Below are 19,141 nucleotides of genomic sequence, written 5' to 3' on the forward strand. Positions count from 1 at the left end.
ACACTTCAGTCTGTCCTGATGGCAACCAGCTGAATATCCTTTGACAGCTATATGATTGTCTTTATGTTGCACAAAAAAAAGATAAATAGATGTGTAAAGGCAGGATTTTCTTTTTTGCTGTTCAGTTGTAAGATGATAACTCAGTTCAACAATCTTTCCCCACCCTTCTACGTTGTTCTATATTTCAAGGTATGTTCAGCTACCATAAGTAGATTATATTACATTATTTTATAATAACACACATGAGAAAACTAGGCACATGTTATATGGGACTATAGTGACTGCCAGAACAGCTTTTTAGCGACTGCTAGTCTCCCTTTGAGACTTTATTATGTTGTTAAATTAGTGGGTCATTTGAGCAGTTAAGTTCATTGCCTGGAGAGCAGCATGTGTGCTCCTGCTGTACTTCTTCCTGTTCCTTCTATTTCTACTGTTTCTGTAATTAAATAAATGGGTAAGTAGACTGATGATTTTCTTTTTAAATTAGAGAAATTAGCAACACTGTCATACCGGGTACTTTCTGGCTGCGGAGTTGCGAAGGTGAATCATAGATCTCTAGGACCCAGTCGCCTGCTGCCTTCTCTCCCCAGCAGTGGGTGGTCATAAACTCCCAGTTCTTAAAACCCTCCATGGAGTGATCAAACAACCTGCACATCAACAACACATCCAGGCGCACACACACACACACACACACCCATACAAACACACAAAATCATAGATGAGGAAACAACTCAAGTACTGCAAATACCAGTACAAACAATCTCAGCCACTCAACCGAGTACAATCCCAGTCTCAAATGAACCGTGAGCAAACATTGTACATGACTGTGGTTCATTTGAGGTGAACATGGACTAGGTACATACAGCGCTTATGGTGTTTCAGCCCAGATTAAAAATTATTCTTGTTAACGAAGCAAGCATAGACAAGTGACATTTTTGGAGAATCGAGCAAATTCATTTAAATGGACAGAAACACCTCATTTAGCTTATGTAAGTATTCAACCCCATGGGTCACAACATTTGTAAATTAGAAGCACTTCGCCTTTTTTTAAGTCAGAACAAAAAAGCTGAATTTTTAATCCCCTTTCTGTTTTGACATAATTAGCAAAACACTGTCAAAAAAACATATCTCAATGTGGGTTATTATATTTGAAGATCACATTCTGACAAAAAATCATTACACATGATGTCTTTGCATTGTATGTAGTATTACATTGCAGATATCACAACTTGCTTTGTTACCTGTTGGCAAGCAGCTGAGACTTGGTCCCTGAGGGTGAGGTCAGATTGATTGACAGGTCCCCACGGCGAGGGTGTGTGATTGTAATACGTACGACCACGTGCTCCAGGTAGATCACATGGTGGTTGGGGTTGTCGGTGCATCCCGTTGCCTTGTACACCGACCGGACCACATGCTCTGGACGGATAGTTCTGCAAGACAAGATGGGAACCAATCAAAAAGTTAGACATGAGAAGAAAACGCAAACAAAAACCAAAATATCCAGTTTGTTATTTCTTGGAACATTAACAGTTACAAACGTATTCCGATTTATATTTAACCAGACGAAATCCATTGAGATACAATCTCTTTTGCGATGCCAATCCGGCCAAGAAGGCAGCAAAGTTAAACGTTGAGTAAACTTTAATTGCATACATAAAATAAAACTAAAAAAATACATTACACAGTAAAAACTCTTCGCATCAACAGAAGAGGATATCAAGACACAGATAGTGTATGATACATGAAGACAAAATGGAAACAAGACATTACAAAATTGTTATATTAGGATGAAAGGGCATCAATTTAATAGGTATTTAATACATTTGGCCAATATATTAGTAAATTAACAGATTCAATTTTTTGTCTAATAAATCGTTAATTTGTTTGTAAAACAAATTCAGGTAAGAAAATATGAATGAATTCCAGAGTCACAATTTGTGCTTACGTACTGTTTGTGAATGAGGCCCATTGTCTTTATTCAATGTTATCAATCAGGCCACTGAAGGAAACAAGAAAGTCCACTTTTAACCAGCTCTACTCACAGAAAGTGGGAAAGCCATAAAACAAATTTTTGGACATTGTGGTATTAGTTCATTTGCTGGGTGCACTAGTACATATCGTTGCAACCGTGATTTTCGAACAATCATCAAACCTCAACAACAAAAAAGCAAACAGAAACAGGATATCAGATATTAGAGCGGAGCAGATGGCCAATGAGATTAAAAGTGTGTTTCATAGATGAGCTTGAAATCACTTAAGATAAAACGTGGGCTCTGATTACAGTAGCTTCAGGAAATGTACTTGTCTTTCAAAATTAGATATCTTTCCTCTTTACAAAGCTGTGGTACAAATTTTAAAGTGAACTTGTTTAGAGCTACTAATTAGAGATGTGCTGATACTGATATTGGTCTGATACAGAGACAAATAGCTGGATCAGGTATTGTGACAATGGGGCCCGTTTAGTATCAGATACCCTTATTTATTAACCACACATTTGGTTAGAGTTAAATTAATCTGGACATGATCTTCAAAACACAGGATTTAGCTGCTGAATGTAACTCCGTGTGCTCTCAGCCATAATGTACTTGTAGTCCGTTTGCTCCTTCGGGGAGGTTGGGGACTGTGGCTGTCTCCCTACACTGACACATTCTGTTCAGTCGGCTATATGTTAGTGAACGACATAACGCTCAATATCAAGTTTCATTTCACTACGGCACCCCTCAACGCAATCACATGTACTTTGATTTAACCTCCTCAAAAAACCAAAGATCATGCACAAACGTTTTCCATTTCATAAACCTCAACCTGCCAAAGGAACAAAGAACCATGAGCATGATAAAAAGACAAAGAGCCTTTTTTGTTTTGCCTGCCAAGCACAGCTCCGCAACAGAATGATCACCCAACACAAAAATATAATGACTCCTTGAATAACATCTGTGGTATGATCTAATATAATAGCAGTAGAATGACAAAAAAACGTGAAAACATGGACAGGTCCAGTTCGGGGGACAATGGACACCATCTTGCTAGAGCAAGTAAAAAAAGGCTCATACTGTCCGCTGCTGCTGCACAACAGGGAACACATGAAGCAATTGAGCCAGCTCAACATGTCAACTCACTGGCTGGATTACATGCAGGATTTATTTGCTGGAAACTAAAATAGAGCTGGTGAATGACGCTTGCTCGCAAAATAATATAAAAAGGATTACCATAATTATTATTTGAAAGACAATTAATGCCAGTGACATGTGTGGTTTGATCCTGTATTGGAACCAGTTTTATTTCCCCCCTGGGTTGTCAGGGTTACAATGACAGTGATGACATTTTTAGGGCCTCAGTGATACAGCACAGATGTTTATCATTAAGAGGAAAGTTACCCCAAGACAATTATCGGCTGGTAAAGATTGCCTTAAGATGTGCAATGAAGATGAAGCGTTTCTCTTGGAACAACATATTATTCAAACTTGGCTCAAGAATTAACTGAGAAAAAGAGCAACACAATGTATTTGATTATTAAAAGTTCTTTCTTTTGCCATTCAGACCACATAGTGCCCGTCGAGACCCACAGATATTTCAATTAGTCAAATACCTGCATTCTGCTAATGGGTTTTTTAAAACCTAAGTGTGAATGTAACCGTCTGAAATGATAAGTGGGCGATCGTGTTGACTCACAATTAGTCTATGGATTGTTAATTACAGCTAAATATACCAATTTGTTTGTGAAAGGCCATAACTGGCCAGCAAGATGAATTTAACGATTTCAATTGAGAAATGTATTGTAAATGTATATATTTTAAACTACTAACATGGCTGAAACAAATTCCCCTTTCTCTTAACAATTAAATCAGCAAATTAGTAAGAAAGGAGTCAAAGTGGTTCCTTATTATTTAAAGCAGCGCATTATGAATCGTTTTTCCAGAATACAGGCAGGTAAACAATCCATAACAATTTCTACATTTGTCCTTCTACTCTGATCATTTTTATCATTCTTGAGGGACTAATAGTCAATATAAACAATTAGCATTAAAACCACTGTAAACTGAGAAACACAAGGAAATGGCACGAGCTCAAGCAGACATGATGGAATGAATAACAGAGAGAAAACACTGATTGTCTCTTTCGTAAGTAGTTAATGACTGTTTGGAAAGCGGACAGCAGTAATGGCTGGGGAGTCCAGGGCTGATATCACAGCTCTGGCTTCTCCATGACACAACACAGATAACTGAACCACACGCATGGGACCGAGCAGAGCAGACGCACAGCCGATTAACACCATCCTGACTGCACACGGATCAGGCAGTTTTCCTGGTGCGTGCTCCAAGTGGAGTGAGGCGAGCGATCGCAGACAGACATTACCAAACGCAGTCAGAGAGGCCGGCCAGAGGGTTTGTGGGAACATACAGCAGTGAGGTGATGGCTGCACTCATGCAGCAAGTCAGAAGCACAGAACACGCACATCTGTAGATGTACACCAACAAAGAAAAAGAGACGCATATAGACCTGCCTCCAAAACACAATCTATGAAAAAAACATGAAGAGATGAAGAGATTTTTACTCAATAAAGTGGTTAATTAAGGGAAAAGAATGTCTCAGACTTTTTAGGGCAGTTTTGTAATGTGTTACACAATAAAATGTCATGACTTTGTTCCAAAACCAAACCAAACAAAATAAAGCCTTATGTTTCCTAGTTATTGCCTACTTTTACTTTGCGAGTCTGTCATTTGGCTGGATGGAAGAAGGGTCATTTTGTTTCTGAAAAAGGCTCAAGCTCCCAGTAACTGGACAAATGTTTGACTGACCATTTCACACATCTCTAAGGCTACTTCATAAATACTACTTACATACTATACATGGAAGAAGGAGGCTAAAATGACATGGTTGTTTTATTTCTTTTACACAACAACAGTGGTAATCTCTCCATGAGCCAACACACAATCCATGAGTACAGAGGGCTTAGCACAACTGCCTCTGACACAAGCTGGACTGCATAAGCCTCATGTGGACTGACTTGTGCACTGAAGCAGAACAGACAGAATGACACTGGTAATGCTGCAGTCGCTGGCCACCGAGCCTTTGACTGAAAGCAAACCAGGGCCCGAGTTCAGCCAGCCAGCCTAACACAGAACAGTGCTCAGGCTTCCAGCTGCATCAAGAATAACAAGCTGTGAAGCCCTGGCTCTCTCCATGTGTGTGTGTGTTTGTGTGTGTGTGCGTAGTAAAGGTCTTATGTGAAAACCACCCTGCCAGAACTAATGCTTGGCCCCTATCAAGGTACAGCTTGCACAACCGCACTCTCAAACACATGCTGGTGCATAAAACACCAGGGAAAGAAAAAAATGTGAGAAAAACTGAGAAAGAAGTTGCGTCACATATGTTGTTGTTAGAGTTGACTCAGTTATCTGGCATTTCACTTCAAACTCAGAGAGTCTACCACAGTTAATATACCTGTTTAACTATAGAATAGCCATCCATTATTGAGGCACAGCAGTAGAGTCCAAGAATTAATTTATGTAGACACCCCAGTCCACATGCTGTTGGTTTGGACCTTTTAGGTCCAATTAAGGGAAATCCTAATGCTCCAGCAAACAATGACATTTTAGACAATAGAGTGCATCCAACTTTGTGAAAACAGTTTGTCAAGTTGAACAAAGTGAGGACCATGAGGAAATGATTTTCCAAGTTTGGTGTGGAAGAACTTGACTTGCCTGCACAGAGAGGTTTAACAATGACATATTGATATAATATCTAATATACTTTTGGACAGTTAGTATGAATTGAAATGCGAAAGGAGACTCATGGTTCAATATGATTTCAGGTTAATGAAGTTGTGCTCAACAAGTTGTCTAAAACACGTGTCCTGCAAGCTAGTATGTCAGGATACGTGTGTGTGTGTGTGTGTGCGTGTGCTGGTTCATTCTACCTTATTTGTCGGTCTGCGCTCTCCACACAGACGTGCTGAGTAGGGACTTGCTTCCATCGCTCCGCCTCCTTCACCATCGCCTCAGCGTCCATCAGACCAAAGCCGTAAAGATGGCTGACTGTAGGAAACAGTGAAAAGTCACAGTAGATCAGACCACTCTAATGACGACTCTACTGTTTCTCATACTAGTGATGGTTTACTCAACAATGAGTGTTTATAGTTCAAAATTTCTCAAGAAGATTTTTCCATTATTTTCCCAATCTTGAAATCATACACCCTGAAAAAAATCTGAAAGAGGGAGTCAGAATAAATCAGTGCCAAGACCTCTGGACAGGTTTGTTGCCCTCCTTAAAGGCATCTAGTATTGTACTGTTTTTATATTTCTAGTAAAGACTGTTATCTGGGTTATTACAGAGTCAAAATGTGTCTCAAAAAAAGATTCAGTATTCTCTAAATTTGATGTTCTCTACTAACTGAAATGAAAATACTGTGGACATACAAGGTAGTTGTCTAAAAATTAAAAAGAAAGTTTATAAACTACTTAACTTATGAGTACAACAGCTCAAATATGAATTCCTTCCATACTTCTCCCACCCCTCATTCCCTGTTCTGTTTCTCTTTAGTTCCTCTTTGAAAAAAACAGTCACTTGGAAAATCTCCAGGCACACTGGGCCTGTAGCCTGGCTGACCCCTAGTTCTCACTGTGTTGGTTTCTCTCCCTCGTACACACAAAGTTACAAAATGCAACCCCAACATGGACCCTGACAGATGGCAGCTGGTGGCGCAGTAGTTAAGCAAGAAACATTTTTGGAAACTGCTCATCATCCCTTTTGTGATGAGAGGAAACAAATTCAGGTGTCAAAATACTGCATATTGATTTCTCCGCAACTATTTTTCTAGTATTCTTTATAACACACTGTGTGTGTGTGTGTGTGTGTGTGTGTGTGTGTGTGTGTGTGTGTGTGTGTGTGTGTGTGTGTGTACCATTGTAACCAGCAGCATTGGTCTTCCAGTCAGGGGCACTGAGATGTCCGGCTCTTGAGGTCTTTACAATTATGTGCTGAACATCTCTCCATGTTAGAAGAGGACTAGTGGAAAAAAAAACACACAAGTACATTAATATATTTATTGTAATGTAATGTACTTTATTGTAAAAAACTCCCAGGACAAAACTGAGCAAGAACTAAGTGAATAAATGAATAACTAAATGATGTAAATACCTGCTTTGCTATGCACATACTCAAACAGACACACGCATACATTTTAAATAACAAATATTAAAATCTACACAAATGCACGTACATAGAAGACCCGGTCAAGCTGCACTACAGATTTAAATACAGGAATAATGATGAGAAAAACGTTTTGAATAATTCATTATGTTGTGAAAGGCAAAGCAGAACATGAAGAGAAAAAACAAATTACTAAAAGGGGGACAATGAATGAATAGTAAGACAGAAAAGATATCTCATTGTTCATTCTGAATAAATTCAGACAAGAGCATGGTGGAAGATATGTGTGTGAAAGAGAAACATAAAGTTTGGGATTAAAGGGGAAGGAGGTTAAAAAACAAAGTGCAAGAAAGAATAAAGCAGATGGAATGTAAAACAAGGTAAACAAAACATAGTAATATACAGTAGGTGGAAGATTACTGAGAGAGAAAATGACAGAGAAGCATAGATGGAGAGCAGCGATACGCGTTCATCCATCCCTAGTTTCTCAGATCTTACGTGAGATCCATTACGAGATGGCAGCCATTTGCCTCAAGCGCTTTGATGTACAAATGCTACATTAAAAAGGAAAAAACCAGGAAGAAGTGGGTCACCAAGTTTCCTGGGATTCCCTTCCATCTCATATGCCGGCCAGATGCTCCATTCCTTCCCCTCGTGTCACTCCCTCTCCATCTAAGTCCTCCAGAATCTGCACTGCTCTGAATCAGTTGACCTAAAACTAATATTCAACGTTGGCAACCCAACATTCAGATTTTAAAATTTAAGAAGATACGCTGGTATGATGTGAAAGCTTAAAATCCTTAACATCTGGGAGAATTCTCAGCATCACACATTTAGCTGCTGATTTTCACAGATTATAGTCAGAAGAATCTTCTGGCAGTTTTATCTGTATCAAGGAGTAGCACTACTGGGCTGGGGATAGGGTTAATCAATGTTGTGTATTGGTATTCTGTTTTATTGTATTTTTATCTTTTCTTTATCATATTGTTCTATGCATAAATTGCATTATATACTTTATGGATTTAATGTAAAGCATCGCTTTTACTTTTAATGAAAACAAAACAACTTTTTGAGTCAGATCTATCCCTTTTGGAACATTCCCAGGTTGATTGCTGAGTGTGGTGATCACATTCAAATTAGTTAGGATTTTATTACATGTTTGACTGAGGTTTCCGACCGTTAGGTCTTTTTAATCTCAACCATTTCATTCCTCGTTTTACATACTTTAATATTTTAGTAATGCTGAAAGCTGGCCATCTATCTCTCGCAGCACTAGAAAACAGCTATACTTTTCACATTAGCTATCCATCACTCGGTTTTTAAAGAACAGTAATCAAGTTTACTTAATGGAGTGTTAGGTCAGCCTTTTGCAGTTTGCAGGGTTCTATTCAAGAATGCTTTCTGATGTTAGGAATGAGATCAGGATCTAAACAAGGAAATATTGGAAGATGGAAAGAAAATGTCTTCTTTTTCCCTACCTGCAGTGCACATAAAATATCACACCCCTTTAATGCCCATAAAACAACAGTAGCTAAGACAACAGCTATTTTGTTACACTTTGTTCCCTAATGGCCAAAATGAGCCAAAATAAAATATCAAGTAAAAAACAATTACAGGATGGTGGCACAGTAAAGTGATGTACAAGTCAGAATAATTAATGTACAGATCATTATTAATAGGCTTAGCTGCCACCGTATAATTATGGCTCCATACATGTTTTATGGTCATTAATTAAAAGTGACTTTGGCATCGTTATCTAGGCCATGACACCCTTCCTATAAACAAGCCAATACTAATTAATGGAGTAGCTTGCATACTGGGGAAAACCAGCAGCAAAAGAGGTCGTCTAATACGGGTTTCTTGGTGCTTCTTTTAAGTGTAATTATGGATGAAAACACACATGGGTAATCTGCAGGGAGAAAGCAAGAAGGAAAATGAAGAGTCCCTCTCCATCTCACCTTCATTCAGTCCAGTGATGGTAGATTACCCACTGAACTATAATCAGCATTTTTGGTACTTTAAACTTTATCTGCTTCTCTAGCTTGAATTTTAAAGCAGACGAATGTAACCTCCTAGCAGATGACATCCTTGTGTTAGGTTATCCTTGCTCATTTTCTTGTTTATCCCTCCTAATTTCCTCACTGAAGAGTCCTGTCTCCATGTTCCCTCACTTTACCATGTCTTCAACTCCCAAGGAGAAAAGGAAAGGCGGATAGAAATATAAGTTTCTGAAGCTCTTAAACCTCGCTGCTTGCTGTGCCAGACTCATAAAGAGATAAATCATGTGCTGACTTAAAACATCTTAAACTTGGCAAAATGTACAGAGAACGGAGCATGAGACAGTTTTCCGGAGCAACATGTTCCAATCCACTCTCATACCGAGGGAAAAGACCTCACAGTAGAGAGTAAAAAGAAGTCTAGCGTAATGGCGTCTTGACATGTTTATCACACAGAGTTTGCTCGCTTTCATTCACCAGATAAGAGCAGATATGATCAGTATTGCACAGTTTGTCTAAACTTTTTCCCCTCTCCCTTTCATCCTCTCCTCTTTGCTTGCATGTGCATGCATGCAGGTTTATCCATGTGAGAAAGTGAACAAAAGGATGGAAGGAAGGAAAGAGTGTTTGCCTTGGAGGAGGAAAAAAAACAACAAAAAGAAAACATCATGACAGTGGTGGAGGCTCAGCACGCACGACAGAGGAAGTGAGAGCTCGTAGAAGAGAAGAAAGCAGGCAGGTAAGAAGCAGCGTGTGATAATCTTGTTGAGGAAACAGGCTTATGTGCCCAGCACTGCCTGGAAACCGAGAATATTTTCTACTGGGAGGATTTGGATTGGATTATCCAGGTTAAATGAAGTGACCTCAGCTTACCGAGCCGCTCAAGATGTAATCACTGCAGATGTAATCACTAAATGTGAATACATCACTATATAGAGGCAAGTTAATTGCAAAAGCTGAAACTCTAAACCAATCTTTACATTACATTCTCTAGCCCACCATCCAGAAGAACATTTACATTTGTTTAACTGCTCAGCACGATATGCTTGTGAGAAAATGCTTCACAAGCTCCTCATATAGATCAATGAGGCCAGAGGACAAGAGGGCATTAGAAGGTACGCAAGGGGCAAGGGGATGAAGTGAAGGGATGAGGTTAAGTGGATCTTACTTTGCCTCCAGTGCCAGAGCAACAATGGCAGCAGCCATGGGAGCCGAGGCCGACGTCCCCGTGTGACTGTCTGTACATCGATGTCTCAGGTCTGTTGTGATCTGCAAACAGAGGAGAAGAGAGTGAGAGTGAAGACAGAGTTAGACAAGGGAGGGAAGAGAGATGAAGAGGAATTACAGGAGTGAAGACAGAGAAAGGGGAAGGGAAGAGACAAGAAACAACCCAAAAGAAAAAAGTTGAAGAGGAAGAGAAGAGAGAATAGTGACAGTATTGGAAAGATGAGAGGGAGAAAGAAACAGACAGAGAGAGAGATTGAAGTCATGAGGATCAGAAGGATTTAGACACACCTGAAACCCACATTCCAGCCTTGATACACTGCCTCACTACAGATAACACACACAGATATTCACACACAACTACACAAATCACCTGTTTCCCCAAGAATTAAAGGAATGAATTCAATCCCCAAGGAGAATCCAAGGACAACGAGTAAGAGGGAAGAAGGAGCAGTAAAGCATGTTGTTAAAGCGCTGTATGTTCGCTTGATTGTTTGGACTTTTAACAGCCAACAACTCAAGACAGCTCGACAGTCAGTCCGCCAAGAAAAGCTTGTCTAACTTCCAGTATGAGCCCTCATCAAAGGGCCTCTCCTGGACCAAAAGGTTTGAGGGATTATCTGAATATACACACACAGAATCTGAAATGGTTAAGTAAGAAGTGAAAGTGGTCCAACAGCATTAAGTAGACAGGACAGTGTGTGTTCAAGTAGATTAGACTGACATTTAGATATATGAGGTTCTACTAAGCCAGAGGGACACCGTAGAGAGTGTGTGTGTGTGTGTGTGTGTGTGTCCGTCTGTAGCATCAGAATGAGGAATGTAGCAAAACACTGCCAGACAAGCTAGCTCACAGTGGACAACTGTCACTGTCCATCCAAGTGGAGCATGGGAGCGAGTTGGTCAATGTGGGTGAAACCAGGCCACACCACTGGACCACAAAGCACACACACAAACCAGGTGAAGTTAATGCCAAATAGCGTCATGCTGTATTCTTAACTGAAATTAAACATTATGCATTTTACAATTTTTAAGCTCCAAATCAAAACATGGTCGGTATTTAATGTAAATTATCTAGGACAGGGAGACCAGCCTTAGCACGTATCTTTGGTTCATGTCACGCATTTAAAGATGAAAAACAGAAATCTTGTCAAATTTTCAATTAAGCACAAACCACTGGGCTAGAACTTCGGACATCAGTGAAGAAGGAATACGCGTTCTGGCCCTGCAGTAAAGTCAGGCCATGGGAACTTGTGCTCATTTATAGAACTCGCGTGTATGCATTCAGCAGTTTTTAAAACCATACACACAATTTCCTTACAATCTTTCGGTCGTAGTTCTCCCCGCTGCTGTAGGTGGTGGTCAGTGTGGACGAGCATTCCTCCAGGTACCATGGCTTGCGTCCGCTCTCAGCTGTGCTGGAGATGGAGATGGTGTAGATGGAGTTGGTGTAGCCGTCGCAGGAGCAATGGTCTCTGCTGCGCCCGCCGTTTCCTGAAGCCCACACGAAAATAGAGCCACGACCCTTCCTCCCCTAACAGGAAGAGAAGCAGAGAGGATACAGTAAGAGGCTGCAGATTTGTTTTAGCACTAAGAGGTACTTACTCATCATCAGGCTTTGTTTCGGCTTGATATTTGAAAATGTTCTATTCATTTCTGTCTGAGTAACAAGTTCATGTGTTCAGTGTGCAAAACCACTGTATGACGAAGAAATGATCAGCAACAGTCAGAGAGGCAGCAAAGCCTCAGCAGCCTGTGAATGTCTGGTAACTGTGATTTGATCCTAGTTCAGTAATCATAATGTTTCAACTGGGCAGAATAAAGTGGTGTTTTCTTTCCTTTGAAAACTTGACATATTTGCTGTGTTAGTGAGATTTTTTTTTGATCTCGGACTGAGGTGTATTTCCATCTCTCCTGATATCAGTGCCACAGCAGCAAAGTTACGAGTTAATGTACTGACTGACATCATGTACATAATGTATTACTAGAATGATGTCATATTAACTAGTAATAAATTAGATACAGAACATTGCTTAAAAAGACGTTTGTTTTGTTAATAGTACACGTTATTGCATCTTGTCTGATTTAGCTTTTTATTTTTCACATTGGTTTCAGCAGTAAGATTTGTTTATCAATATGTGTTGAAAAGAATAAAATGACGTCTATATGCGTTATATTGTGTTACAATAGCTGCAGCTTCTTATAAATCTCCTCCTAAACGTATGATTACCATAAGGTCCTTTTCTAATCTTTGACTCCTATTTATTTGTTTATCATCATATCATGTTGTGCTATAATTGCTCTCCATCGGCCTCCTGTGTTTTGTTTATCCAAAACTTTCTCTTTTTTTGCATCCTTGCAGTTTGGACCTTGTGTTTACCCAGTTCTATTTTTGTTTAATTATTTTTTGTCAGTTCCGTAGATATCCATCAGTCTGTTTCACTCAATCTTTTTAAGCTTGTAAGTTTTTGAAACTATTACCCATACAAAGTCATTACCTGTGCTTTAAGAATGCATCAACAGCCCACAAAAAAATGTAACTTGATTGTACACAACTATGAAAGGAAGCAAATCAATAAAGCCACAAAATATTCATGAAAAGACCGGTTTCTTTTACACAACAAAGGCAGAGTTTTTCAATGAGTCATTGTGCATGTTTTGCATTTCACCAAACTTTGGCTGAACATTGCACACATATGGACATTTGTTATAACTGAGGAACATTATATGAGCAGCCAGGCAGCTGTTTAATATTCAAATCCAGGTTTCCAAAAGAGGTTACACAGTATATCTAAAATAAAAATAAAATGATCCCTGAGACCCGGGCCAGCTCAGAGTGAGCTTCACACGCCAACTAATTTACTAATAAGAGTATTCAGTTTTAACTATTTCTCAAACCAAATGCCGTTTTACTTCTAAAATTGTCAGAGTTGAAAATGACCTAAACCCAGACCTGGTGGAGACGCACTGAGCTAGTTATGGTGCTGGTGATGTCCGACTGAGGCGTCAAGGCAAAGTTCAGCCAGGAGTCAGCAAAAAAGGTATCTGACAAACACTGCGATTCAAACTGTTTGTCAAAAAGTCTCTCTCTCTCTCTCTCTCTCTCTCTCTCTCTCTCTCTCTCTCTCTCTCTCTCTCTCTCTCTCTCTCTCTCTCTCTCTCTCTCTCTCTCTCTCTCTCTCTCTCTCTCTCTCTCTCTCTCTCTCTCTCTCTCTCTCTCTCTCTCTCTCTCTCTCTCTCTCTCTCTCTCTCTCTCTCTCTCTCTCTCTCTCTCTCTCTCTCTCTCTCTCTCTGAGTTCTTCAAAAGGGTGCTTCTGTCAGGCAGTGATAAGGATGTGGAGCCCCTCTGAGTGAGAGGGGGATCAGACAGGAGCAAACGCTGACAGATGAGAGCGATGGAGAGTGCTTTGAAAGAAAGGAAGGGACAAAGAGAGGGAGGGAGAGGAAACAGTGAGTAGAGAGAGGGAGAAGGACAGAGGACAATGAAGGAGGGGAGAGTGGAGAAACGCAAAATTTGCAACTGTCATCTTGGGCTCTGGGAAATTGTCCAATTGTGATGGGTTTTTTTTCCACCGTTTTTCACATTTGGCAACAGAAGTCGAGTACAGCACTCTGCACAGCTGTCAGTGGTATTTCTAACACCTCAGCTCTCTGTGATAAACCTTCAGAGAGTCATATATGTACATGATACACTTACAAGCATGTCATATCCCCTCAGCTTCACAAGCACACACACTCAGACACGCACACAAACAATAGCAGGAGGGCACGCAAGCACATACACATGCCCAACTTGTACCAGTTGGACAGATATCTCCCTCACCTCTGTCAACTTAAAAGGCCAGCCTGTCGGAGCGCAGGGACTCTATTCTACTCACACTCCCTGCCTGTCCGTACCTTTGTTCCTCTCTCTTTTCTCTTTTTTGTAACATGCCAGAGGCAGTCAGCCTTCAAGTCAAAGTTTTCAGTTTCTGTCTTTCTGTCTCACCTCATCAAAGGGCTACATCTGTTTAACCAAATGGCAGAAAGCCAGGAGTAGCAAACTCTTTAAACATGTAGATGTAGTGTGTGTGAGTGTGTGTGAGAGAGTGAGAGAGAGAGACGTGTCCAGTAAATGACTTCACCCCTCTTAACCTCTGTTATAGCGTTTCCACTCCACCCAACCAACAACACAGCGGCAGCTTGTCGTTATGCAAAATACGCTATGAATATGTAGATGAATATATGCTAACAGACCGGGGCTGCTCTCTAATGTCCGGAGGAGCTTCACAAGTAGACAGCCAGGCAGGACTTTGGGATACGAGTCCATGAGCATGAAAAACACACACACTTGGAGAGTGTGTTTATATCTTTTCTAACCATATGAATACCGATGCCAAAGTCTTGGCTGAGCAGTGAAGCACATGTTCATTTGTACATTGATCTGTATGTAAATGTGTATGCATGTGCCTACCATGCGGATGCCATTCTCGAAGGCCTGCCTGGCCAGAGATGCTGGTCCATCCACGGTCTTTCCGTCGTCATCAGGTCCCCAGCTGGCGCTGTAGATGTCAATGTGCTGCGGCTGGAGGCTCAGAGACTTTGCCTCCACCATATCCGTTACATCGCCATCCAGCATTCGCACACCTTGCGCACACACACACACACACACACACACACACACACACACACACACACACACACACACACACACACACACACACACACACACACACACACACACACACACACACACACACACACACACACACACACACACACACACACACACACACACACACACACACACACACACACACACACACACACACACACAAAAAGATAAATCATAAATGCACAAGCTACTTTAATCTGTTCTATGTATTTCATTCCAAATGTTTAATAATATGCATGAAACAGCCAGTCTACCTGCTTAATATCCTGTCATAATAAATTAAACACAGTCAGACAAATAAAGTAATTAATTAAGCTAATTAATACATAAACAAGTATTACAGTGTGCTTGTCCCACACAACACCTGGTTGTATTAGACAAACTCTGTATCTTCAAGCATTAGAAGTTACAATTTAATCAAATATGTTGCTCCTTTTTATTATGCACATTTCTGCAACAAGATCTCTATATAGGTTTCTATAATTCAAGTTCTTATCACATATTGATTTTTAGTTGTTTCGTTCATAAGAATGCAAGTGTGCAGAAGCATTCAGGCACCACCATGACGACATCGCAATGGTGTGTGGTTCATAAGCACATGATCGATCAGTGAAACAAATACAAACTAAAAACACAGCGTTCGTTGTATTTAAACCCCGTTGGTGGAATATTAACCAGACAAAATATCACTCACCTCCTATTCTAGCATTATAGGCAATCCCCACAATGCAGTGGGAGTTGTTTGCGGCTGCAGCAACTTCGCCTGCACACCGTGTCCCGTGTCTGAGGAGAGATCGAGAATGAACAGCTTACTATACAAATCTAGAACATACACAAGCATGAGAGCACGGAAACACTACCGGATAAACATGCAGCTTTTGAAGTGGAAAGCAAGGACTCCTGCATGTACACATTTTCACAGATAGATGTGCACATTCCTGTTGATGCAATCCTTCACAAAATTGTTTGAGAGTAATAAGTGTTACAAATGTAGCAAACACTATAAATATTTCTATCATTCTTGCTTTTTCCTCACAGGCCTAAAAGAGAACAGAAAAAGAGGAAGTTCAACATTCTTCAATGCCAATGGTCCCCAATGAGCAAATACACACCAACAGAAGCATAGTTTGGACCTTTTTTGACATTTTCTTGGAGTACGGCATCCACGCACAAACAGACATAGACACAATGAAACAATAACAGCTGAAACATTGTCCAACAATAGTGATAAGTTAGACCACTCATACTACGTTAAATACGACTAAACACACACACACACACACACACACACACAACAGAGTAACATTCCACCAGTAACTGCAGTGGTGACAATCGGCCTGGGTCAGCAACAAGCGTAAACAAACATAAAAATGTTTGCGTTTGCCGCCTCCTCAGAAACACCACTTTCTGGATCGGCACAGACACACACTTACGTGCATGCACACACACCACCTGCAGGGAACATCTGCATCACAACACCCCCGGAAACAGCTCTGACCGCTGCCATGGAAACCCAGCATCTAGCTGTCCAACCCCGCGGGGAAGACGCAAAGAAGTTGTTAAGTCCAGGGAAGCACTCAGACTGAGGACAATCTGTTTCACAGCAACTTGATGACTTCAGGTAAACACTTATTTAGCTACATGATCAAAGGTTTAAAATACGTCACTGAAAATCATCACTGTCCACACTTACCTACGGTGTCAACAGCAACATCCATGCTTGGCAACTTCATCAAAAACGCTCGGAAGTAAGAATTATATATCTGTCACTTTTCTTCACCCACAATCTGTCCCAGAATTACATGCAATACAGTCCTCTACTGTCGTCTACACTGGTGCAATACAACACAAAAGCACAGTAAAATACACAACATACTCCTCCAGGTTTTGAGCATTTTCCTTTAACTTATCACTAATTTATTGAAGTGTTTTTCAACCTTTCTTCCCACCTAACAAAATTACGTTAACTTAGCTTTCAACCTCGCTGCCTACACAGTCTTGAACACAATGCGGAAAGAATTTCTATATCCACAAACTATAGAAAGTTGAAATCAGAAGAGTACAAACAAATGTTAAGGAATACGTTATCATTCAGGGAAATATGCTTATTTACTTTCTTGCCACGAGTTAGAGTGATTTCACTTGGTCTGTAGGCAACAGTAAATATGAAGACCCTGCCAGAGGTCGGATATCTTAGCTTAGCACAAAGACTGGATGAAGGGGGAAACTGCTAGCCCGGCTCTTTCTACAAGTAACAAAATGAAGCTCGTCGGTAAATGACAAACAAGATATTATTTGTTAATACTTGCGTTTTAGATTCCCTTTTGCCAGTCATTATGCTAATAAATTGGCTGGTGGTGGTAGCTTCACGATTAACAGAGTGGTAACAAATTTGTAATCTACTCAGTAGGAAAGTAAACAACAACATTAACGATATGTAGTTCCTAAAATAACAAACTATTAAGTCAACAACACCTCTGATCACTTGTCAAATTGATACAGGATTTCGGCATTCCTCATTTCACAGAAATCGGAGTACTATTCCTACATAGAATCCATAACAATGACTTATAGATTTATTTTAAAATCATATCCATATCCTTCTGATATCAGATGTAACAGCATTTGTATACATGTGGAAACCTTTATTGTATCCTTAGTAGAGTATGATTGACCTCACAAGTTTACAGAAAAGTTAGCTGTGTGGGTTGAAGTATAGCATATTAGATGGCTGCAAATCAGTCATAGGCTCCTTTGTCACAGTTAATGAGCCAAACTGCTGGCTCCCTCTTTCAAAACGCTTCAAAAGTCTTCACTCGGTTCATTTCACTCCACTAATCCATAAAATCATCTGTTTGGCTGTCACTCCATTCTCGGTGTTTGCTTGTATTTTCCATTTTCTACACATCTGTGTCACAGTCACTCAAGGATCTCTCTGGATTTCAACCAGAACTATATAAATGTTTGTCCAATGGATAACAGTCAGTCAGAACAACTTACACTCACACAGAATAATTATACAAATGCAAACACACACTTTTTAACATTCTGAAAGTTTCAAAGGATACAGCCACTTAAACTCACATTTAACTCTCTGTGGTACACATCCATTTTATAGCTGTGTATACTACTACTATAATAATAAAACTATAATGTATTCTTTTCTTTATAGTTTTCAGTTTTTCCAATTGAAAATCTATTTTTACATTTTGTCAAAGTCACTTTGTGTTGGAGAAGGTTAAGCGAAGGTTATGGTAAAAATCAATTTGCAAGAAGATAAACAGCTTTGTTAATGTTTTCCGCCTAGTTTTATGGGACACGCACACGCACACACACACACACACCACTTGTACACAAAGACAAAATCAGGTTAAAACGAGTTACATCATTCTTGTACAACACATAGTTTGACAACAATACACAGTTTCAGTTGAAGCTAAAGTGAGCGTAAAAAGGCGTAATCACAGCCGGTACATTGTGCGCGTAGTGGTCGCGATGCTTGGTCGTGCCCCTCGGAATTTTTGTAACTTGGTGCATGTGGCGCGCGCGATCACAGGGCTTGGACAAAGGCAATAAAGTTGTCCATGAACATGAGATATGAGTTTACAGATAATTACAATCCCTCCTCGGCATAGTGGAGGTTGGTTTATGGCCTTTGGCTGATTACACTCATAGACTGTATATTACACCTACAGTCTATGGGTTTCAATCGTTGTCTTTTTTTATTCTTCACAGTTCATTTTCTTTGCATGCCCTCTGGCGTTTTTGGAGAATAATGCAACGAACAGCGCATAGAGTATAAACGCCTCCGTACATGCTCGGGGCTCGCGCTACGGTGCCAAGCGCTTGTATAAACAAAGCTTAACAGACTGTTTCTTCAGCCTTTCGGGCATGATGACCAGTTTTTTCTTGCAGGCCACCACACACACCAACCTTTGAAATCTATTTCATTAGACTCCCTATTCCCAGTGGAGATGTGACCTCCATGTTTTGATTGAACTAAAATGACCATCCCATTAGATCATTTGTTGGATACAGAATAGTAATATGAAAAGTCAAAGCGGGTGAACCAGATTTCTTTCCACACGCATAACATCATAGGCAACAATGAATT

At 40.2% G+C, this 19,141-nt stretch overlaps 1 protein-coding gene across 2 annotated transcripts in view; it reads right to left on the minus strand.

Moving 5' to 3' along the window:
* Positions 1–19,141, minus strand: part of pcsk5b (proprotein convertase subtilisin/kexin type 5b) — a 51,951-nt gene that overhangs the window by 14,615 nt on the left and 18,195 nt on the right. For both annotated transcript variants that reach the window (XM_076098793.1, XM_076098792.1), the window contains 8 exons: positions 15,722–15,810; positions 14,827–14,999; positions 11,695–11,907; positions 10,318–10,418; positions 6,905–7,008; positions 5,921–6,038; positions 1,242–1,430; positions 511–647 (listed from right to left, as the gene is read on the minus strand). In XM_076098793.1, coding sequence (XP_075954908.1) covers positions 511–647; positions 1,242–1,430; positions 5,921–6,038; positions 6,905–7,008; positions 10,318–10,418; positions 11,695–11,907; positions 14,827–14,999; positions 15,722–15,810 — 1,124 coding nt within the window. The remainder of the gene's footprint in view (positions 1–510; positions 648–1,241; positions 1,431–5,920; positions 6,039–6,904; positions 7,009–10,317; positions 10,419–11,694; positions 11,908–14,826; positions 15,000–15,721; positions 15,811–19,141) is intronic.

Source organism: Anarhichas minor, unplaced genomic scaffold, assembly GCF_050575085.1.
Source record: "Anarhichas minor isolate MPS153535 unplaced genomic scaffold, ASM5057508v1 ptg000025l, whole genome shotgun sequence".
In the NCBI taxonomy this organism is placed as follows: Eukaryota; Metazoa; Chordata; class Actinopteri; order Perciformes; family Anarhichadidae; genus Anarhichas; species Anarhichas minor.